The sequence below is a fragment of the Asterias rubens genome, chromosome 13 (assembly GCF_902459465.1).
Source record: "Asterias rubens chromosome 13, eAstRub1.3, whole genome shotgun sequence".
Lineage (NCBI taxonomy): Eukaryota > Metazoa > Echinodermata > Asteroidea > Forcipulatida > Asteriidae > Asterias > Asterias rubens.
The window spans coordinates 2,695,187-2,714,575 of NC_047074.1; the positions used below are offsets into that span (position 1 = coordinate 2,695,187).

General features: G+C 42.1%; 2 protein-coding genes across 3 annotated transcripts; both read right to left on the reverse strand.

The window, feature by feature from the left end:
* Nucleotides 1–2,571: 2,571 nt before the first annotated feature.
* LOC117298562 (protein FAM122A-like) lies at nucleotides 2,572–9,916 on the reverse strand. Its single transcript, XM_033781882.1, has 9 exons — nucleotides 9,767–9,916; nucleotides 8,518–8,767; nucleotides 7,854–7,944; nucleotides 6,840–6,931; nucleotides 6,185–6,236; nucleotides 5,865–5,993; nucleotides 5,217–5,361; nucleotides 3,856–3,931; nucleotides 2,572–3,493 (listed from the first exon to the last, which is right to left on the reverse strand). Exons 2-9 carry the CDS (start codon nucleotides 8,688–8,690, stop codon nucleotides 3,361–3,363), a joined length of 891 nt encoding a protein of 296 aa, XP_033637773.1. The 5' UTR covers nucleotides 8,691–8,767; nucleotides 9,767–9,916; the 3' UTR covers nucleotides 2,572–3,360.
* Nucleotides 9,917–14,089: 4,173 nt separating this feature from the next.
* On the reverse strand, nucleotides 14,090–19,263 carry LOC117298527. Of its 2 annotated transcripts, none has more exons than XM_033781829.1 (3): nucleotides 19,191–19,263; nucleotides 15,233–18,160; nucleotides 14,090–14,491 (listed from the first exon to the last, which is right to left on the reverse strand). In XM_033781829.1, the coding sequence occupies exons 2-3, from the start codon at nucleotides 18,030–18,032 to the stop codon at nucleotides 14,307–14,309; spliced, it is 2,985 nt and encodes a 994-aa protein (XP_033637720.1). In that variant the 5' UTR covers nucleotides 18,033–18,160; nucleotides 19,191–19,263; the 3' UTR covers nucleotides 14,090–14,306. The 2 variants fall into 2 exon arrangements, with proteins under 2 accessions (XP_033637720.1, XP_033637721.1); XM_033781830.1 differs by having other exon boundaries at nucleotides 15,233–18,155; nucleotides 19,191–19,214.
* Between the last annotated feature and the right edge of the window lie 126 nt (nucleotides 19,264–19,389).

Genomic DNA, 19,389 nt, shown 5'->3' on the forward strand with positions numbered 1-19,389 from the left:
AGTGCCCCCTTCAGAGGTTTTTTATAGACTATAAGATTTCCAAGTGCCCTTTGCAAAATGAAAATGGCCTTGCCCTCTCCGAGATGAAATTCCAGGCCTGATGTATAAATTGTTCAAATGGCTTCAAAATCCAGTCTCATAAAAAAGTTATAAACAAAACTTGAAAATTGAGTTTATATACCAAAATAAGCCTCATTAAAATAAAGTTATTTGTTTGCTTTTGTTTACCATGAACAAAATTAAATTAATCCCTAGTATTTATAAAGAAAATATTACAGTCTTGTGTTGACTGTTTGAAGAATAAAAACAAACCACTCTAGTGTAATGTAATTGTTTAAAATGTTACAGTCCGCCCAAAAATGTGCCTTCTTTAGACATTTTTCAGGAGATTTTTATACAGCATAATCCCATGTTCAAGATGCTGGACTACTACAGGTAGCCTATAGCTCATCCGCACTCGTATCACACTGTCCGCATAGGAGAGGCCCTCAGGTCAACCAATATATGCACTGCATACAGCTCAAACCACTCACACACGCACTATGCTGTACAGTCCAGTGTACATATCTACCATAGACAAGCACACAGCTACCCTTGGCAGGCGGGCAGCCAGGCCTAAGTTTTTATTTTGTAACTCCAAACGCCTCAAGGCTTGAAGTAGAAAGAATATAAATCCTGGATAACCTACATTGCTTACAAATATTAATTGCTTATTATGTTTATATGCAATAAACCATTTACCATTATTAACGGGAGGGTGCACTTTTGGTAACTACTCAGAAAACGTTTCACCATAAAAACTTATTCGGTAAAGAGCACCGGAGAGCTGTTGGTATTATCAAATATTGTTAGAATCAACCTTTGAAGTAATGTAGTTTTAGAGAGAGAGGTCATTTTTCACCCCAAGGTTGAATTTGAGAAAGGCTTAAAGCCCGGTTCATACTTCCTGTGAATGCGATACCAATGTTGACATCACAAATTCAGAGTCGAGTTCAGCTCAACTCACTTGCGAATAACGCTGCGAAAGGAGGGTTGTGACGTCAAATTCACGTCAAATTCGCTTCGCATTCGCAGGAAGTATGAACCGGGCTTTATGCATAAAGGCAACTGACAGCAAACAATTATATTCAACAAGGGTGTTTTTTTATTTAATGCATATGTTGGGATACACCAAGTGAAGATACTGGTCTTTGACAATTACCAAAAGTACACCCTGCCTTTAAGGGTCTACTAATAATTAAAACCTGGCACAGCCTCGTAATACAAATATAGTACCAGGCTAAGGTCTTTACGCCGCTGGGAAACATTCCATCTTGTTTAAATAACAACCGATACATCATGCAAATATTACTCTTATTTTTTAATATGTCTTTATACAGTTTCAACTATTCTGAAATATACATGATCAATATACAAGCAATTTTTTTATTCTTATCTACATTTATATACATACCAGCTTCTATGTACTCTTTGCACAAACCCCTACAATAGTCTTACCATAAACAATCTTCTAGCTCATGATTTCACGTAGACGCAGCGCAGCAATTTATATATTAGTGACTACTCTTAAAGGTAGTGGACACTATTGGTAATTACTCAAAATAATTATTAGCATAAAACCTCACTCGGTAACGAGTAATGGGGAGAGGTTGATAGTATAAAACATTGTGAGAAACGGCTCCCTCTGAAGTGACGTAGTTTTTGGAGTAAGAAGTAATTTTCCATGAATTTGATTTCGAGACCTCGGATTCAGAATTTGAGGTCTCGAAATCAAGCATCTGAAAGCACACAACTTTGTGTGACAATGGTGTTTTTTCTTTCATAGTTATCTTGCAAATCCGACGACCAATCGAGCTCAATCTTTTACAGGTTTATTATTTTATGCATATGTTGAGATACACCAAGTGAGAAGACTGGTCTTCGACAATTACCAATAGTGTCCAGTGCCTTTAAACACTTTGCTCATATTTTTTCAAACCATCCCTCCCCAGGACCAATGGCTGAAACCATACAAAAGAGTTCCATTGTGTCGCCTAATGCACGTCAATACCTTTTTAACGCAGGAAAAGTCCCTTCCAGGCCCACTGGCTGAAACCTGATTTTTCCGCAAACGCAGCACAGCAGTTTATACAAGTACCTATACCCTTAACACTTTGCTGCTGCAGTTTTTTACATCATCCCTCCCCAGGTCCATTGGCTGAAACTATCACAAAATAACTCCATTGTGTCCCCTTATATGTTCTATACAGGAAAAGTATTTCAATTTTTGACCTACAATGTTAATGTACAACAAATCTTGGGTATAGTATGGAAATATTGACTGCTATGAGGGGCACAGTTAAAATTAAAGGCCCAAGGTGATGTCAAAATCATGACTATGCCCAAAGCCATGGTTTTGACATCAAATTTGAGTGGTTAAGAGCATCGAATTTAAGTTCTGGTGCTATTTAGTAACCGGAGTGTGGGTTCGAATCCCGGTCGTGACACTTGTATCCTTGAGCAAGATACTTTACTATAATTGCTTCTCTTCACCCAGGGGAATAAATGGGTACCTGCGAGGGTAGAGGTTGATATTGTGAATGCAAAAGCCTTTGGAGCGATATAAACTGTTGCCCAGGTTGTATACTCCCAAGGGAGCTGAGGAACATTAAAAAGAGGCGTTAATGGCCCTATGACCAGGGCACTAATGTAAAGCGCATTGATACGATTATTGTGAAAACCGCTATATAAGAATTGGTTATTATTATTATTATTATGTGGGAGGAAAAACCCATAGAATTATTTCAGGGAAAACCAAGGCAGTCGGGTAGGGATTGAAAACCCACTCCACATAACATCCCCAGGCAAGATTCCAACCGGGGTCCTAGAGGTAGAAGAAGGCGAGAAAAGAAAACCACTACACCGACCCTAATATTATATCACAATACGCACATAAAATTGTAAAAAATAACAACAGAACAAAGCATTGAACCGTGCCTCCTTTCTTTATATCAAAGTCGACAACAATTGTACGGTGAAATCTCATCAAATATAACATTTTCTTCTATCGACCCCTTGTGCTCATGTCACATGTGGCTTCTGTCTGCCAGGGTCACCATTTAAAAGCAAAAATAAAACCAAATGTCAAGCGTGTTCACGTTGCGTGTCCTAAAACACGTTAAAGGAGTGCACTGTGTGGTTTGGGTGTATTTAACAGCCCTTTAGTTAGCAGTATTAATACTGTCCTTTGGAGACCATAGCGGCCGACGATAAGAGATGGACACAAAACTTTTTTCATCTTAGATGAGTTCACGTAAACACGAGGACAAACATATACCTACAAAGTCACCCCCTCTTTTCAGAAGTGGATGATGCTTAGTGTCATAGATGTGTGTCACCCATTGCAAAAGCAAAGACCGATCCACTTGTTGAGACGGGGGTGGCCAGGCCAGATGTTGAGTTGTTCAGATTTCTTTGAGGGGGACTGGCATCATCCGAGCTCAGACTGCATATACTGGTAATAAATGCACAATATTTTATCAGAATTATAACGGAGATGTGTTAAGAACTTTAAGAGAAGAAGGCCCAGTATTTCCACTGCCCCAGCCTCGGTACCATGGGCAGCACGCCATATCGATACCTCTCGTCACACACTAACCATTGAAAGGGAAACACTGATTGGCTAATCCAGAGTCGCTGCTTTGCGTGCTTGCTTCTTAAACATGTTTGAGCTATTGTAGGGCCCCATTTCAGTGTTAGCATTTTTTCTTCTAAGCAAAAACTGACAGGGAGCCAGTGACAAACTTGGCATTTCGACTGATACGAATTGTTAAGCATGATCTGTGCAGGCTTAGCATGCTTAGCAACCTGACTTACCTTTGGTTGCTGCTGTTGTGTGATGGCGAGCACAATAATTGTCTCTTTGGTGGTGTAGCATCGCTATCGCTATCATCTGTGTATTATGTAAGGTCAGAAAAGAAATGATGACAATGTATTTGATAACAGTACATTGTTATCCAACAAGCACTAGAGAAATCTGAAAATACACCCCCATCTACCACGCCTTCTCCCAATTACCTAGTCCTCCCCTCTACCACTAGCCCTAACCCTACCATTCAGTCTCCCCCACCACCCAGTCTCCCCCATCTACCACCAGCCCTCCCCCTCTACTACCCAGTCTTCCCATCTCCATCCAATTTGTCCCCCTCTAACACCCAGTCCACCCCTTATCACCAAGCTCTCCCTACCACAGTGTCATTCCCCTCCACCACCCAGTCCCACCTTTCAACAACCCAGTCCCTCCACCCTCTAATGCCTATTCCCCATCTTCTATCATACTGCGTACTCCCACCCAGCCCTCCCCTCCTACCACCCAGCCCTCCCCTCCTACCACCCGGCCCTCCCCTCCTACCACCCAGCCCTCCCCTCCTACCACCCGGCCCTCCCCTCCTACCACCCGGCCCTCCCCTCCTACCACCCGGCCCTCCCCTCCTACCACCCAGCCCTCCCCTCCTACCACCCAGCCCTCCCCTCCTACCACCCAGCCCTCCCCTCCTACCACCCGGCCCTCCCCTCCTACCACCCGGCCCTCCCCTCCTACCACCCAGCCCTCCCCTCCTACCACCCAGCCCTCCCCTCCTACCACCCAGCCCTCCCCTCCTACCACCCAGCCCTCCCCTCCTACCACCCAGCCCTCCCCTCCTACCACCCAGCCCTCCCCTCCTACCACCCAGCCCTCCCCTCCTACCACCCGGCCCTCCCCTCCTACCACCCGGCCCTCCCCTCCTACCACCCAGCCCTCCCCTCCTACCACCCAGCCCTCCCCTCCTACCACCCAGCCCTCCCCTCCTACCACCCGGCCCTCCCCTCCTACCACCCGGCCCTCCCCTCCTACCACCCAGCCCTCCCCTCCTACCACCCAGCCCTCCCCTCCTACCACCCAGCCCTCCCCTCCTACCACCCAGCCCTCCCCTCCTACCACCCGGCCCTCCCCTCCTACCACCCGGCCCTCCCCTCCTACCACCCGGCCCTCCCCTCCTACCACCCGGCCCTCCCCTCCTACCACCCGGCCCTCCCCTCCTACCACCCGGCCCTCCCCTCCTACCACCCGGCCCTCCCCTCCTACCACCCAGCCCTCCCCTCCTACCACCCAGCCCTCCCCTCCTACCACCCAGCCCTCCCCTCCTTTGACCCAATAACCAAACCCTTCTACCACACTGGACACCCAAAGTACTTACATTTCCTCTTGAGGTTCAGCAAGCTGGGCTTGAGTACAGGGCTCATACTGCGTACTCTTGATGTTTGCCTGGTGGGGCTCGGGATGGGGCTCGGGGTCAGAGAGTTGTTTCGCATTGATATTTGCATCGATGGGGAAAAGCATTGCTTAGAGGAAAACAAACAAATAATTCATTAATTGATATTAGTTTGGGGTTGAACGAAGAAACATCGACTAGAGCAGGATTCGAATCTGCTACCCCCAGATTAACGTGACGGTGCTCTACCAACCGTTCTATCTAGCCCCATGCGGGTGGTCTTCCTGTTTTGTCGATATCTTTGATGGGGGAAGTCAGAAGCCATTCAACCTGTAACTGATGTATAGCCAGGGAAAGTTTACGAAACAACCTAGGAAGCGGCAGCAGAGGAATAACCTTCAGATGATGCGACTTAATTTATATTATTATTTTCAAGGAATTGTAGTCATTTGGAATCCCACCTCAGACCTAGAGCCTTGCATGTGGTCTGGGTTTTCAGTCTCTACCTCATGGGTTTTTCCTTCTTGTTACCTTTCATGATTCTATTATTGCCGTTTGCGCTGTTGGATGTGTAACGAAATTAATAAGATACAAATATTGTTCACTATGAAGTAAAATCTCATTAAACCTTACCTTCCCAGGGGTTCTCTCCCTATTTGGAGATGGGGTTGAAGGGACTGGAAGAGATGAAGTAAAGATTCTTAAAGGTTCCGAGAATGAAGCCGACTTTTCGTCAGATCTTAACGCTTTGATACTTTCACCCTGCAAGGAAAACAAAAACAAAAACATAACAACACAACAACAAATATGACAACATCTCAAATATGTTTACTGCCTGTTTTAAAGGAGCGTTACAGAATTGGTAAGAAACAAAAATCGTGATCAGATTTACATAAAACTTTTACACGGTCTAATTATGATGATAGTAGAAAACATCACATAATGTTACTCACCAGACTCATTTCATCACATGAATGGCTGATCTGGAACGCAGACTGCACCTCCCTTTCGGCGGAAAAACAAAACCAAAATATAATCAAAATTAGTCAATGATAGCCTACAGCATTTAAAGGTAGGGTCATAGTTTGTTTTTTGTCAATTTATTGCCAATTTAAAGTTTTAGAGGAATAGTGTCTACCTGCTGAGAAACTAGCAAAAAGTTTTTCTCAAATGGGACCGTATTCCCAAATGGGAACTTATTCACAAACAGGAATGCTCATGTTGAGTGTGATGTTGCTGGCAGGCACTCTGCCCAACTAGGATTCCCAATTGTCTGCCTGAAGCCTTAACAACAATTGATACGCATACAACATCACTTCCTGAGTGAAAGATATAAATAAATCCAGCGCAACTTGGGCATGGCAACAATCTGGTCATTCCACCTCTCATGCTAATTAGGCTGTCTTCAGCTCGGGGCAGCAGTGGGGAGTGGGGGGGGGGGGGGTTGTTCGACTTAGAACAAGGAAGGAAAAGGCCAAAAGGAAGGATGTAGTAGGATTTCATTTTTAGAACATATTTTTCATAAAGATAAGACCTATATGGCATTTCAAGTGACATTTAAAGCAAGGGCCAATTTTTAAAAGCCGTTTAGTAAAAGTTTGATCTCACCTTTCGTGCTCAGCTTCTCTGCTTCGGACATCTAGGCTCTCCTCTTGTTGGATTTGTCTGATACGAGACGGCACCCGAACTGGTGTAGTCACCTGCAAAGAGAAGTCCAAAACAACATATTTTTTTGTTAGTTCTATCGGATAAAGTCACAGAGTAAAATCCCTTGAGAAAGACACTTAAACATTACAACTATGTCCTTCAGATGGGACTTAAAGCTGTTGGTTCTGTGTGTTGTGTAATGTATGTTTAAGAACCCAGTTACACTTATCGTTAAAGAGAAGGGCATTTGCCCCCAATGTTTTCTGGCATGGTTGGCTGCAGATTGTGCCGCAGCACCTTGTAAAACTTCACAAGGTGCTGAATAAATATGGATAACTCTGTATACCTGTTGTAAAAACAATGAGAGAATATCAGCACCAATCTGTGGCGGATTCCAGCACTTTAGATGTGTTCAACATTGTTGTGACACAAGTGTGGTTGTAGGTTTTACAAAGAGATTGCGACGGAACGAGAATGAGGATTTTAAGCCCCCCTTCAACGCACTCCCGGCTGCTGTGAACCATAAACCATACCCACAGAAAAATGTTGTTTTACTTTGCAAAAACTAAGCAAAAACATGGCCCTGGGCTTGATCAACTATCAGTTGCTAGCCCCCAATATTGTCTTTACCATACAGGGTGCATTCGATTAGCTTCTCTGTGTCGACCCCGCGATGCTCATTTGGGTGAGCCCCTGACAAGAGCTAATCGAACATCCTCTCCTCTAATCGAATCATGCACCTCGGGTCATCCCCAAGTGACCCGTTCCATAAGCAGGGCACTTGGGGCTGACCGGGGTTAGCCCCTGGAATGATGTCGAAGCTATTCGAATGTACCGGGGGCAGATCGGGGTCGACCTGGGGCAGCTAATCGATCGCACCCAATGTAAGTCAAGACTAAAAAATCTGAGACTGAGATGTGAAGATCTACAACACTGGATAGTACAGAGTGTGAATTCAGAGGATCTTATACTCACATTGGCTGACTTGGCGTTCCCAGACATGTTGGCACTGAATCGTCGAACTCTTTCCCTTTCTCTGATTGGCTGAAACACTGGCGATTCATCACTGTGTAAGAAGAACAAATCTGTCTTTAAGAATCAACTTTCAAATCAAATTAAAACAGCTCGTACAAAAATATCAACATTAAGTACCCCTTGCTAACAATGGCATACATGGCTCAAGCTCTGGTGTTTCTGGAAACGCAGAGTGTGGGTTCGAGTCCCTGTTGTGCAAGATGCTTATCAAAATTGCTTTGTCCTTCCGGTGGGGCATTAAGCCGTCTACGTTTGGTGGTGCACGTAAAAGAATCCAGAACACTATCGTGTGGAAGAGTAGGGGTTAACCCCGGTGTTTCTGTTTCACATAAAAAGCACCCTTGTACAGCTCCCGAGCTACAGTGATCAAGTTCACTTTAGAGGCATCATTGGTTTCATTACCAGAAAAGCACAGTAATTGTATAGACCCCTTGCAGATGACGTCACACTCTCCAAAAGCACCCTCACTGATGCGTGACGCCAAAGAAGGCAAATCATTGGGCAATTATTTGTGCGCAAAAACGTGCGCGAGACCCAAGTGCCCTTGCACCGTTTTGTGTTATGCAAGGGGTCTATTACAGTTTAATATGGCAATTGTTCATACCTCATGTTAGGGCCGTCAAACATGGGGGCGCTATTCGATCGTCGCAGTATCCCAGTCTCTTTGTTTTCGTCCATCCTACTATCGTCACCGTTTGGTGACATGACACGCTCTATCTCCATCAGGCCATCCTCCTCTGGGGAGCTGTGGCTACAAATGGAATCCTTGTCGCCCATTGCGTCACTGTCGGTGACTCGGACTTGTGAGTTGGATGCTTAATGTGTCAGTGGTCTATGAAGCTAGTAAACAGTATCTGAAATTGCAGAAAATTATCTAATTAGACCTTAATAATAATAAAAAAAGGCTTAGAAATCAGTTTTTATATTTATAACAATGTTGTGAAATTAAATATAGTTTACAACTTCAAGTTAACAGCTTGTTGTGGAAGTTTTTTGAGTTCCCTTGATTGATGGAAAGATCATCTCAACAAAACAAAACCTCATATTGATTATTATCAGTCAATTCAGTCTGTGATATTATCATGATCAACATGTTGTTGTGCTACTTCATGTTGTTGCATGTTGAATGCAAGAACATTGATTGAACTTCGTTTTGCAAAAAAGGCACACATCCATTATTGGAACATCTTATTTTTTTTAATAACAATGGGGAACTTTTGAAAGGGGGTACCGACATGACCAAGGCAAAGACTAGGGTAGGGGCAACAGAGACCATAGCCTGTGTGTCCAGGCATGGAGTGTTAAAGACTTTCTCTACCATTTGGAAAAGTAATTTTGAAAAATCCAACACCACCACTTTCTCATTCTATCTATGCCGTCAGGTCATTGTGAATCGTCACTCTCGATCTCTACCGACCGGCGTTAAATTAAATACGAAACACAAAACAATCTTGTCTCGGTTATTGGTTAACAAAATATTGTTTTGTTATCATAACAAGAGAAAAGTGGTGGTCAGATGCAGATTTCCCCCCCGGATAACTTTCCGTATGGCGCCACCACTTTTTCACTCATATTTACAGAAAGGGATATCTCATTGAGGTAAATTAAATACTATATTATTTCATATCGAATGAAAAAGTGGTGGCGCCATACGGAAACTTTTCCTTTCCCCCAAACATGTCTCAACCCAAGGCAATCAAATTAATTCCAACTCGTATTTCTAAACTTTGTTTGTTTGCCGGTCTTGGGCACCAAGTTTTGTTCACTATCTTTGCCTGTGAGTGAGTTTACCGTGAACCACACAACACAACACAATCAATCAAGGAAAAAAGCAATACAAACGTCATAATTACCGTATCCGCAACAACAATCTCACCAATTTCCACTTGTGCTTGTTAAATTCTCTAACAAAAATTACCCAGAAACTTCAAGGAAAAGAAGACTGAAAAGGAATGTGAGATTTTTGAAGCGATGCCCCCATCTTCCCTCTCAACTTTTTCATGGATTTGTTGATGTCAGAAAACACCAAAGTGGTTTTGCCCATGCGCCGACCACACACAACAAACGTCAAAGAAAGAACTTCTATGATTGGCCCGTGTTAGTGGGATGGGGATTTTTTCCCTTGTAGTTTTCCTCCACAAAATAGAAGATTTCAATTTGCTTTTATCGGTTTGATATCAAGAAAGGTTAATTATAGTATGATGAATGATAACAACAACTTTTACCAGAAAATATATTGAGTTACTGTATAAAAATATAGCATTTTGAGGGCGAGTGCCGAGGAGCGCGGCGAAAAGTTTTGGTAAAATTGTCAAGAGAGGGCGCTAGATAGTTTTCTCAATCGACATTTTTGTGTACTAACAAGCAAAAAAGCATGCAGCGGCAGGGCTAGGGCTCATAGTGTGGAACTTTAAAATGTAACCACTACCCCCCCCCCCCCTACACTACCCCACCCCCCTGCACTGCCCCCATCCCCCTGCCAAAAAGGGCAAAGTATAAGGCCTATGATAACTTCTTTCAGTATAGAACTTGAAGGGGAAATATTGACTTAATTTGTTTTTGTTTGTAAGTCAGAAATTAAAGATGCTTTGTCAGATTTTTGGCCGAGTTGACCCAAAAATTTTGATTTAAAATTCAATAGGTATTTTGATGGGGGTTGAGAAAGTTACAAGCTTTCATTTGAGCCATTGCTCGAAAAACTCCGCCAATTATTAGTAGCAGTGAAATAAAGTGCTCAAAATATATCACGTGACCAATTCTTATGTGTTTTATAAGAAACGTTTTAAATTTTTGTCATGGTTCCTGACCATTAAAAGTAAAAGTTAAACTTTTTTTCGTTAGAGCGGGTGATACTCTTTGAAATACTATTCACTCAAAAAATCTATTTTTTAATGTTTGGGGCCAAAAATCTGACATACCATCTTTAAGTTATGTTGAAAATAAAATTTAGGCTTACTAATAAGTTGCTCAACAAGTTTTTCTAAAATCTCTGCAAAAAAAATAAAAAATTGACAAGATGGAATAGTAAAAAGTAATGCTTTTGAGACAAATTAGTTTTTGTTTCTGTTCAATAAGGGGGTAGTCTTTTTATTAACTTTTTAGATAAACAATTATCATTAAATATCATTCAATTTGACTACATGATTAAATAGTAGACCAAGTACATCATATCGAAGCCGTAACTTTTACTTTTGTGGAAAAGTTCACAATTTTGTTTTGAGTTTCTAATGTGCATCTTGCAAACCAGCAGCCGTAATTTGTTCATACTAACATTGTTTAGAACAATGAAGATTGAAATCCCTCTTTGAGAAATGATTTCCTCTGTATTACAAAGAGACAACTCTAGTCACAATTAATTTCAAATTTTGAAATAAAGTAAAATAAAGTAAACTGTAATATAGCACCAATCATTTTCTTGATAATAATTTATTAACTAACATGCATGTTTACATGAATTCCTCTTGGAATACATTATTGAAGAAAAGTACATAATTTTTGTTAGGTATCACAAAAAAGCTAGCGTTTCTCTTGCACTATCAAGTTCTGGCATGTCTGGTCGCGGGGATGTGGATCGAATCCCAGTTTTCCTGGTTTTTAAGACACTTAACTTTAATCGTTTCTCGTCACCCATGGGTAACTGCATACCTGTCAGGGCAGAGATGGTTTATGATTGATTCAGCTAATGAGTTGCTTACTTGACAGCACAGGCCCGTACTTGACTCATTTCACGACATCACTTTCTGTCAGCCAATTTGGGATTAAAATTGTACACAAAGACAAAAGAACCGACTCCCAGAATGGCAGAACTACTGACGATACATTTCAGATGTAAATGAGTGCCTTTGATTAGCTTACCTGTGTCGACCCCACGGTGCTCATTCGGATGAGCCCCTGAAAAGAGCTAATCGAACGATCACTTGCCCTATCTAGGTGACGTCATGCACCTCGGGTCACTTCCGAAGTGACCCACACCACAAGCAGGGCACTGGGGGCTGACCCGGGTGAGCCCCTGGAATGACGTCCAAGCTATTTGAACGTACCGGGGCAGATCGGGGTCGACCCGGGGAAGCTAATCGAACGCACCCTATATTTCTTTGAAGGAGTGGTTCTACCCCTTTGACTTGTTGAGCTTACAAATTAAAACTTGTCTATTTGATTGTTCTCTCCATAATGTTTGTTTACCAAGTGATAACACAATTCATCAAAACATTAAATAAAACATATCAAATAAAAATGCTACAAATCAAATTATAAGACTAAAATAAACTGGCAAGTTAACTAGTTAAAAAAATTATTTTGGGTTGAACAAAGAAAACTTGACAAGAGCAGGATTTGAGCCTGTGATCTACGGATTAATGTGCCGCCGCTCTACCAACTGAGCTATCTAGCCATTTGTTGCCGGTTTCCTTATTATTGTCAACAACTTTGTTTGAGATGGCAGTCAGTTGCCGTTTAATAGAGTATAAACATGGTGGAAAATCTTGCTTAACAGAAACTGGTTCCCAGACAAAACTCCATCAAATTGTTGCAACTGGTGCCTCCTTCATTTTTGTGCTTAGAAAAAAAAATTGCCGAGATGTTTTTTTTCTGCTAAGCAACTTTATGAAATGGGGCCCATGTAGTGTGCCACCAACTATATTTCTAAAAAACATTTTCTGACAACATCCAATATCATCCACTGTGGTTTTGAATGATGAACTATCAAGGGGTTACTGCATAGATCACAATCACAAGCTGAGAATGGTGACCGTAAGCGCAGAATTTGGCGGTAAGCAGAGCCATGAAATTGGGCCCAGTTGTGCCACTACACACAAACCGTTCAGTTGAATGGTTTTCAAACAACGATAGATGAGCAACTGGACCTCCATCTACATTGTATTGTTAGAACAAGAAGTGCAGCCGGACTGCCATTTCAGTAAGCTTATGGTCTGCACTGATCTATTGTTGAATCCGATGATATGCTTACTAAAATGGCAGCTAGCGCTTACAAGTACTTCACATTTCAGCCCGGGCAGTCGTTGTCAATTCACTGGAAAGAGCAGGATGATTTTACACATTATTAAACCAATACTGTTTAAGATACAAATAGTTTTGGTTCTGGAAATTTCATAGGTTAAATACATTGGTTGAATTTTAAAAATTTCTTTAAAAATAGATAGTGTACAAGGTACATACTACATGTACCAATGAAAGACACATGCCCCATATTCACCCATAACATTGCCACGGGAGTTGTTGATAAACTACTAAACTTTTTTCCCATTAATGATTTTTTGTTTATCATTATAATCAACAGACAACAGTGATCCCACCATTACTGTTTCCCCTGAAGGCTGTATGGAAACTTGTTACCCAGTGTGACTCGACTCCATTTTGGGTTTTTAACCCTCCTACTGCCTGACCAATCAATATCATCAACTCGTCAACTCAGTGCTATAATGTCATTAATTGCAACATATGATAAAAAGGTCCTCAAAAAGAAAATTGCATATAAATTTGAACCAAATAAATCAAATTCAACAAATAAATGTTTCACTTTTAAAATAAACGTTTCTTTTGCCAAACAAATACTTTAAAGACCACTCTTGATCAATAAACCCTATTTACCAGGAGCTCCAAAAAATTCAGTAAGCAATTTAAGGAAACCCATACAAATTGCACTAATGACCATCTTGAGCAGACGAACTGTAGCATCTGAAAGCACACAACTTCATGTGACAAGGATGTTTTTTTCTTTCATTATTATCTCGCAACTTCTATGACCGATTGAGCTCAAATGTTCACAGGTTTGTTATTTTATGTATATGTTGAGATACACAAAACTGTAAAAGCTAGTCTTTGACAATTACCAATAGTGTCCAGTGTCTTGAAGTCCTTTTCACACTGTATCTTTGATCCCAGTGGACAACAGTGGACCACTATTAAAGGGAGGGTACACAGTTGGTAATTGTCAAAGACCAGTCTTCTCACTTGGTGTATCCCATCATAACCATAAAATAACAAGCCTGTGAAAATTTGGGCCCAATTGGTCATCGAAGTTGCGAGAAAATAATGAAAGAAAAAAACACCCTTGTTGAACGAATTTGTGTGCTTTCATTACCTCTTTCTCAAAAACTACGCTACTTCAGAGGGAGTCGTTTCCCACAATGTTTTATACTATCAACAGCTCTCCAATGCTCGTTACCAAGTCAGTTTTTAAGTTAATATTTGTTTTGAGTAACTACCAAACGCGTACCTTCCCTTTAAGGGAAAATGGTGGATCAGGAATGAAGTGATCCAAGTGTGAAAGGGTTGCCCCCGGGGAAAAGAGTAGTGTGAAAAAGATAGATATTTGCATATGGCGGCTCGTACTCTCCCATTAGAGGGAATAAAACTGTTATATTATCACAAAGTTCATACTTCTGTAATTTCTTCTTGTTTGACTTCCATGGCAAGGATTACAGCATTTTCTTCGTCACCCACGGCCGGGATTTGCGATGTAGAACCCTCAGTTTCTTTTAACGTCACCACATCAGTATCAACCGTCGTGCAGTCATCTGTGTCTACAGGAATCATATCTTGATGCTTGCATTGTTTTTCTGCGAAAGTAAAATAGAAAAAAAAAACTGTTAAAAAGTTGATGATTTGGAGATTTTGTTGTTGTTATTAATCAGCTGTAATTTCTTTTCAATTTTGGACTTTGTGGTGATTATGATACCAAACGTAACAAGCTCTCAAAAAGTATGACCTCTGCATTTCATGTGAGTGCTGGGATTAAAAGTGGGACCACAGCAGGATCAAGCACTCGTGTAAATGCAAAGATGGATCAGACATACAAACTTGTTGTGGTAATTTCCTGTTTTGTCAGAAATTGCAGATTTTTCTTGTGTTTTTGTGTAACTGTTGGGATCTGTGGTCGGATAAAAATGCTGAATCTCATACTCCTTTCTTGGTGATTGAGTGTACGCAGTGTGAGAGTAGCACAAACACAGTCTATTAGCAGAAATGGTATCCTTCAAATTATTTTCCATTTTAAATTTTTTAGGATTGTTAGGTATTCATTGAACACTTCCAGTGATCTGTCTTACATTGTACAGTAAATTATTTGGGTTTTTGCTGAGATGATCAGCAGTCATATTGCATGCCTATGCTTCGTTTTTTGAAAGGGAAGGGGCACCAAGGCATTTTCTGCTTGGTAAAGGGCACCCTGTGAGGAAATTGTAAATTTCTACTGGAGCTTTTCAATGGCACCAAGGTAATGATCAAGGGGCATGGAGACAATCACCTTCATTGCCTCCGTGAAGTATTAGGAATGTTAGGAAGGCCCGGTAATGTCATACCTGGTGATTGGTTGTTCTCATCCAATGAAAGACTTGAATCTCTAGAGGGGGCTTCGTCTTGTTTTCTCCCTTCACCTTCGTCAGTGTGAACCACCTCCAGTTGAGAAGCCATCTCACCCGTTTTGGTTGACTCCTTGCAGAAATTGCCTTGAGTTGTGTTCGGCTTCCTTCCAACATGCTTCTCCGTGATATGGCGTTTCAAGAACTTATAATGCACAGTACAGTAACGGCAAATGGTGCATCGGAAAAGCTGTCGCGTTTCAATATGTACGCGGCGGTGGTTTCGCAGCTGAGCTTTCGTGTGGAACACTTTCCCGCAGAGATCGCATTTTCTGGGTTGTTTACGTTTCATTCCCTGCTGCAGTTCGGCGTTCATGTAGGCAAGTATCTCGGCGCTTCGTTTGGATCGCAGTTGCTCGGCCGAGTGCTCGGGAGTAGATTGAGGTGCTCTGGGTTGGACGTATGGCGATGTGATCGGAATGCTGGGAGAGCCTACTAAGGATGTATTAGCTACCGCACTGGGCTCCGTAGTGGGCGGAGAACATGGCCTTCTGTGGCTGGATAAGGGTCCATATTTACTGGACTCTTTTGCAACATTTTGTTCTAAGACTAGGTGACCCACGCCTGGACTGACTTGAACAGATCTTGGTTCATGGATGGAGTTTCTAGAGTTACTCAAGTCCGAGAGATCCATTTCATCGTCGGTATCTATTGTTACTACTTGCTCTACATTTGTGGTACGATTAGCACCAGCTTGCTGTTTGTTAGAGTATCTCTGATTTTGACTATCCTGTGAGGAATTTCCTTTCCTACCGAAGATGTCATCGTTTTCGTGCTTTCCTACAAATCTGGGACTACATCCTGGTTGTCCCCTGCAACCAACCTGTCTCTCTTCATTTTCAAATGGTAGATTAATTTCGCAAACGTCACATTCTTCTAGGTGGGCCTGCAACAGCTTCCTAGCTGCGCAACACATGAGTTTGCTCAGATCAACTTGTACTGTTAGGGATCCTCTATTATACCTCCTAGACGTCATCTGTCTGGAACTTTCCTGCATAAAACTTTGATCGTTTTCTAAATGAACCACCGGACTACGTTTTCTATCTTGGAGATCTTTCCCCACAGGGACGGCAGACACATTACGTTCTTTCACTGTTGGACCCTTATAGAAATTCTGAAAGTTCACTTTTCGCTGGTTTTCCGAAGATTGTGGCGTCATAATTTTTCTATTCGTAACATTGGTAATGATTGGGCGTTTGGCAGTTTGTTTGATTAAAGTGGAACCTGCTGACTCAGGGTTTTTGATGGATTTTTCTTTTGCTATTCTCATCGGCGATGAATTCATGATAGGAAACTGATTACGGCGGAAGATTCTCGTTTGTGAGGTTGCGATGTGAGTTTGTTGAGGTAACGTGTCTGGCGTCCGGACTTTACGACTCGTCTCTGGTGTGTATACACCATCTGGGCTTTCTCTGGGGAATGACAAGAAACCAGTGTCTATGACTGATCCAGTTTTTCTTGCACTTTGAGGAAACTCAGACTGCTGTTTATTTGAGGCGATGGAAGAAGGACTCCGGAAACTTTTCTGTCTCCCTTCGAGAACGTCTTCCAAATCTTCCTCACTCTGAATTATCTTCATGCTGCTGTTCATTGTCTCTAATGGACGGAAACTGCCAACGCTTGAAGATGCAATTGTGGAATTACCCGTATTTTTATTTTGGAGTATCATCGGGCCGTCTAGGATATTCTTTAGGGTTGTATGGCTTGAGCTTTTCCCCTGTTTTCTTTTCATAGCTCCAGTTATTGGTTCTTTATACACCGTTGTCTGGATTGGCGCTTCAGTTTTCTTAGTTGAGATTGCAATTTGGGATGAAGCTTGTTGGAGTTGCTGAGCACCATTATTCACGGCTCCACTTTGCGTATGTTGTGGAACAATCTCACTATTTGCATTAAACTGAGGGTCTAGCACGCTTGATTGGGATATTTTAGTATTGATGGTTGTTGCTGCATTTCCACTAGCGAATATGAATCTACTTCCATCGGCATAATGTCTTGTTGAGAACTCGGTTGCAGAAGTGGGATTGGTAACTGGTGTAACATCAACAACATCGGGTTGCTGGCTACTGCTACTGCTGGCCTGACTGTCACATGAAAAGACTTGACTGATATGTGGAGTAGTAGGAGAGAGTTCTGACGTCGGGTATTGACTCTGGTCTCTTCCGATCACCTTGACCGACTCTCCGTCGACGAACACCACATCTTGGACATTGCCGTAGACATTCTCGACAATCGGCAGTCCATCATCTAGAGTAGGTTGTAGCCCAATGGGGTATGCACTATGCAAAGAAGCACTAGCCTCGACAGGATCAGACTTGTGGACTGTTGTGATGTGCCGGAAGAGATTTTGTTTTCTTGCCGAGGCGTATGAGCATGTCCCACATTTGTAGGGCTTCTCTCCAGTGTGTATACGCATGTGGATGGATAAGTTTGTCGCAGACGGACAAGTGAAACTGCAGTACCTACACTGAAATGGTCGCCGTCTCCCCAAAATTCTGTTATTCATTTTCAGTGACCGATGGAGACTTCGATGATGTGAGGATTTGCTGAGGTCTGGCGTCGGCTGGGTGATGTTGCTGCTGCTACTAGCGCTGAACGAATTATTATCGATATGGTCGGCAGCTGAGTAGTGTGGATGTGATGGGAACTGTTTCAAATCGATATGTTCTTTATGTTCACCGTATTTAGTGGTTGAATGGGAGAACATATCAATGTGTCCATCATGATCCGAATCATGCTGCATCTTGAGATGAGTGATGTTTCTAAGACTCTGTGCGTCTCGTAACTTTCATAATTGCATTGCGTTCATCTGCGACATCTATTTCAGTTGAAGAAGACGGTACAGTATATGTGGCAAACTTCTCTTCTGTTCTGCAATATAAAAGAAAATATGAAGTTATTTGATTGAAATTATCATTGAAATAATTTTGATTTGAACAAAGATAAATTGATTAATAGCATGACTTGAACCTGCGACCTTCCGAATTATTGTGTCAACGCTCAACCAACTGGTGGGGACTGGAGCTCTGTGTGGGCCCCGCGAGCACGCTCAACCGAAGCACGCCGATTTGGTACTTTGCTGTACTCCAAGAAGACTCCCGCTGCACTAAGGCAGTCGGTAAAGCCTCTATATATATGGTAAAGCGTTCACAAGTTAATGGGGGGGGGGGGGGGGGGGGAGTCACAGGTGCAAGTCTTGCTCCAGTCAATTTTTCTGAGCTGATGTCTATGTAGCCCCGGTTGGACTCCTCCGTTGCATAAAATGCCTGATGCATACCAGTACTAGTACACAATAGTACCAGGGCTAATGTTTACGCTGCATTCAGTAATTTGCAGAGCAGAAAGAAGGAGTTACAATTACATTACGCTAACATAAGGTTTATCGCGATTCAGAAACGCAATGCATTGTGGGAAGGAATATGGGGCGGTTTCTATGCAGTTTCTACGACTCGCGCACGCAACGCCTATACCTTAGTGTGGGTTCAACAGCGCCCTCTCTTGATATTTTGCTATTCGCGATAAACCTTATTACTTACAAATGTCAGCTTTTTTAGATTAGAATTAGATAGTGATGAACATATTGAGCATCTACATTGTACATGTATGAAACACTGACTTACTAAAACATGACTGAAATTGCAAAAAACAACAACATAAAAATGATACAATCTAGCACTGTAACTAATACAGCGCCCTCAAATAATTGCATTGCCACTTTTTCAATTTTTTTGTAAAGAGCAGGCAGATTTTCCGGCTCCAAGCTACGTAAATTACTTGGTTTACCCATCAAAGTTTAAGATATCGAGATGAAAATAAGCATTGTTACCTCAAAACACACATCAGCTTGTATCTCGCGTTAATAGTTAACAATAAAAGGGGAAAATAAGGCGGTTTAACGAACCAAAATGTCGCCACTTTCTGAAGTACTTCGATTCCAAGCGATGAAAGCTTTATGTGACCTTTGAACTTTCAACCAGGGTCGTGTGCGTGTGGGCGATTTTATAGCATAACATCTCCATACAGCGAGCCCAATCGTTGTTTACTTTATCACTTCACAAAGGGCAAAAGCTTTTCTGTTTGGGCTACTTTAGTTATTCCAG

Bases quoted from the DNA above. Each gene is read 5' to 3' on its own strand.
- LOC117298527 (XM_033781829.1), bottom strand. From the start codon at position 18,032: ATGCAGCATGATTCGGATCATGATGGACACATTGATATGTTCTCCCAT. The intron at 14,492-15,232 runs GTATGACATTAC...TTACTTTCGCAG, and splicing joins TGAGAACAACCAATCACCAG to AAAAACAATGCAAGCATCAA.
- LOC117298562 (XM_033781882.1), bottom strand. From the start codon at position 8,690: ATGGGCGACAAGGATTCCATTTGTAGCCACAGCTCCCCAGAGGAGGAT. The intron at 5,994-6,184 runs GTGAGTAACATT...TTTTCCTTGCAG, and splicing joins CATGTGATGAAATGAGTCTG to GGTGAAAGTATCAAAGCGTT. The intron at 5,362-5,864 runs GTAAGGTTTAAT...TTTTCCTCTAAG, and splicing joins GGGAGAGAACCCCTGGGAAG to CAATGCTTTTCCCCATCGAT.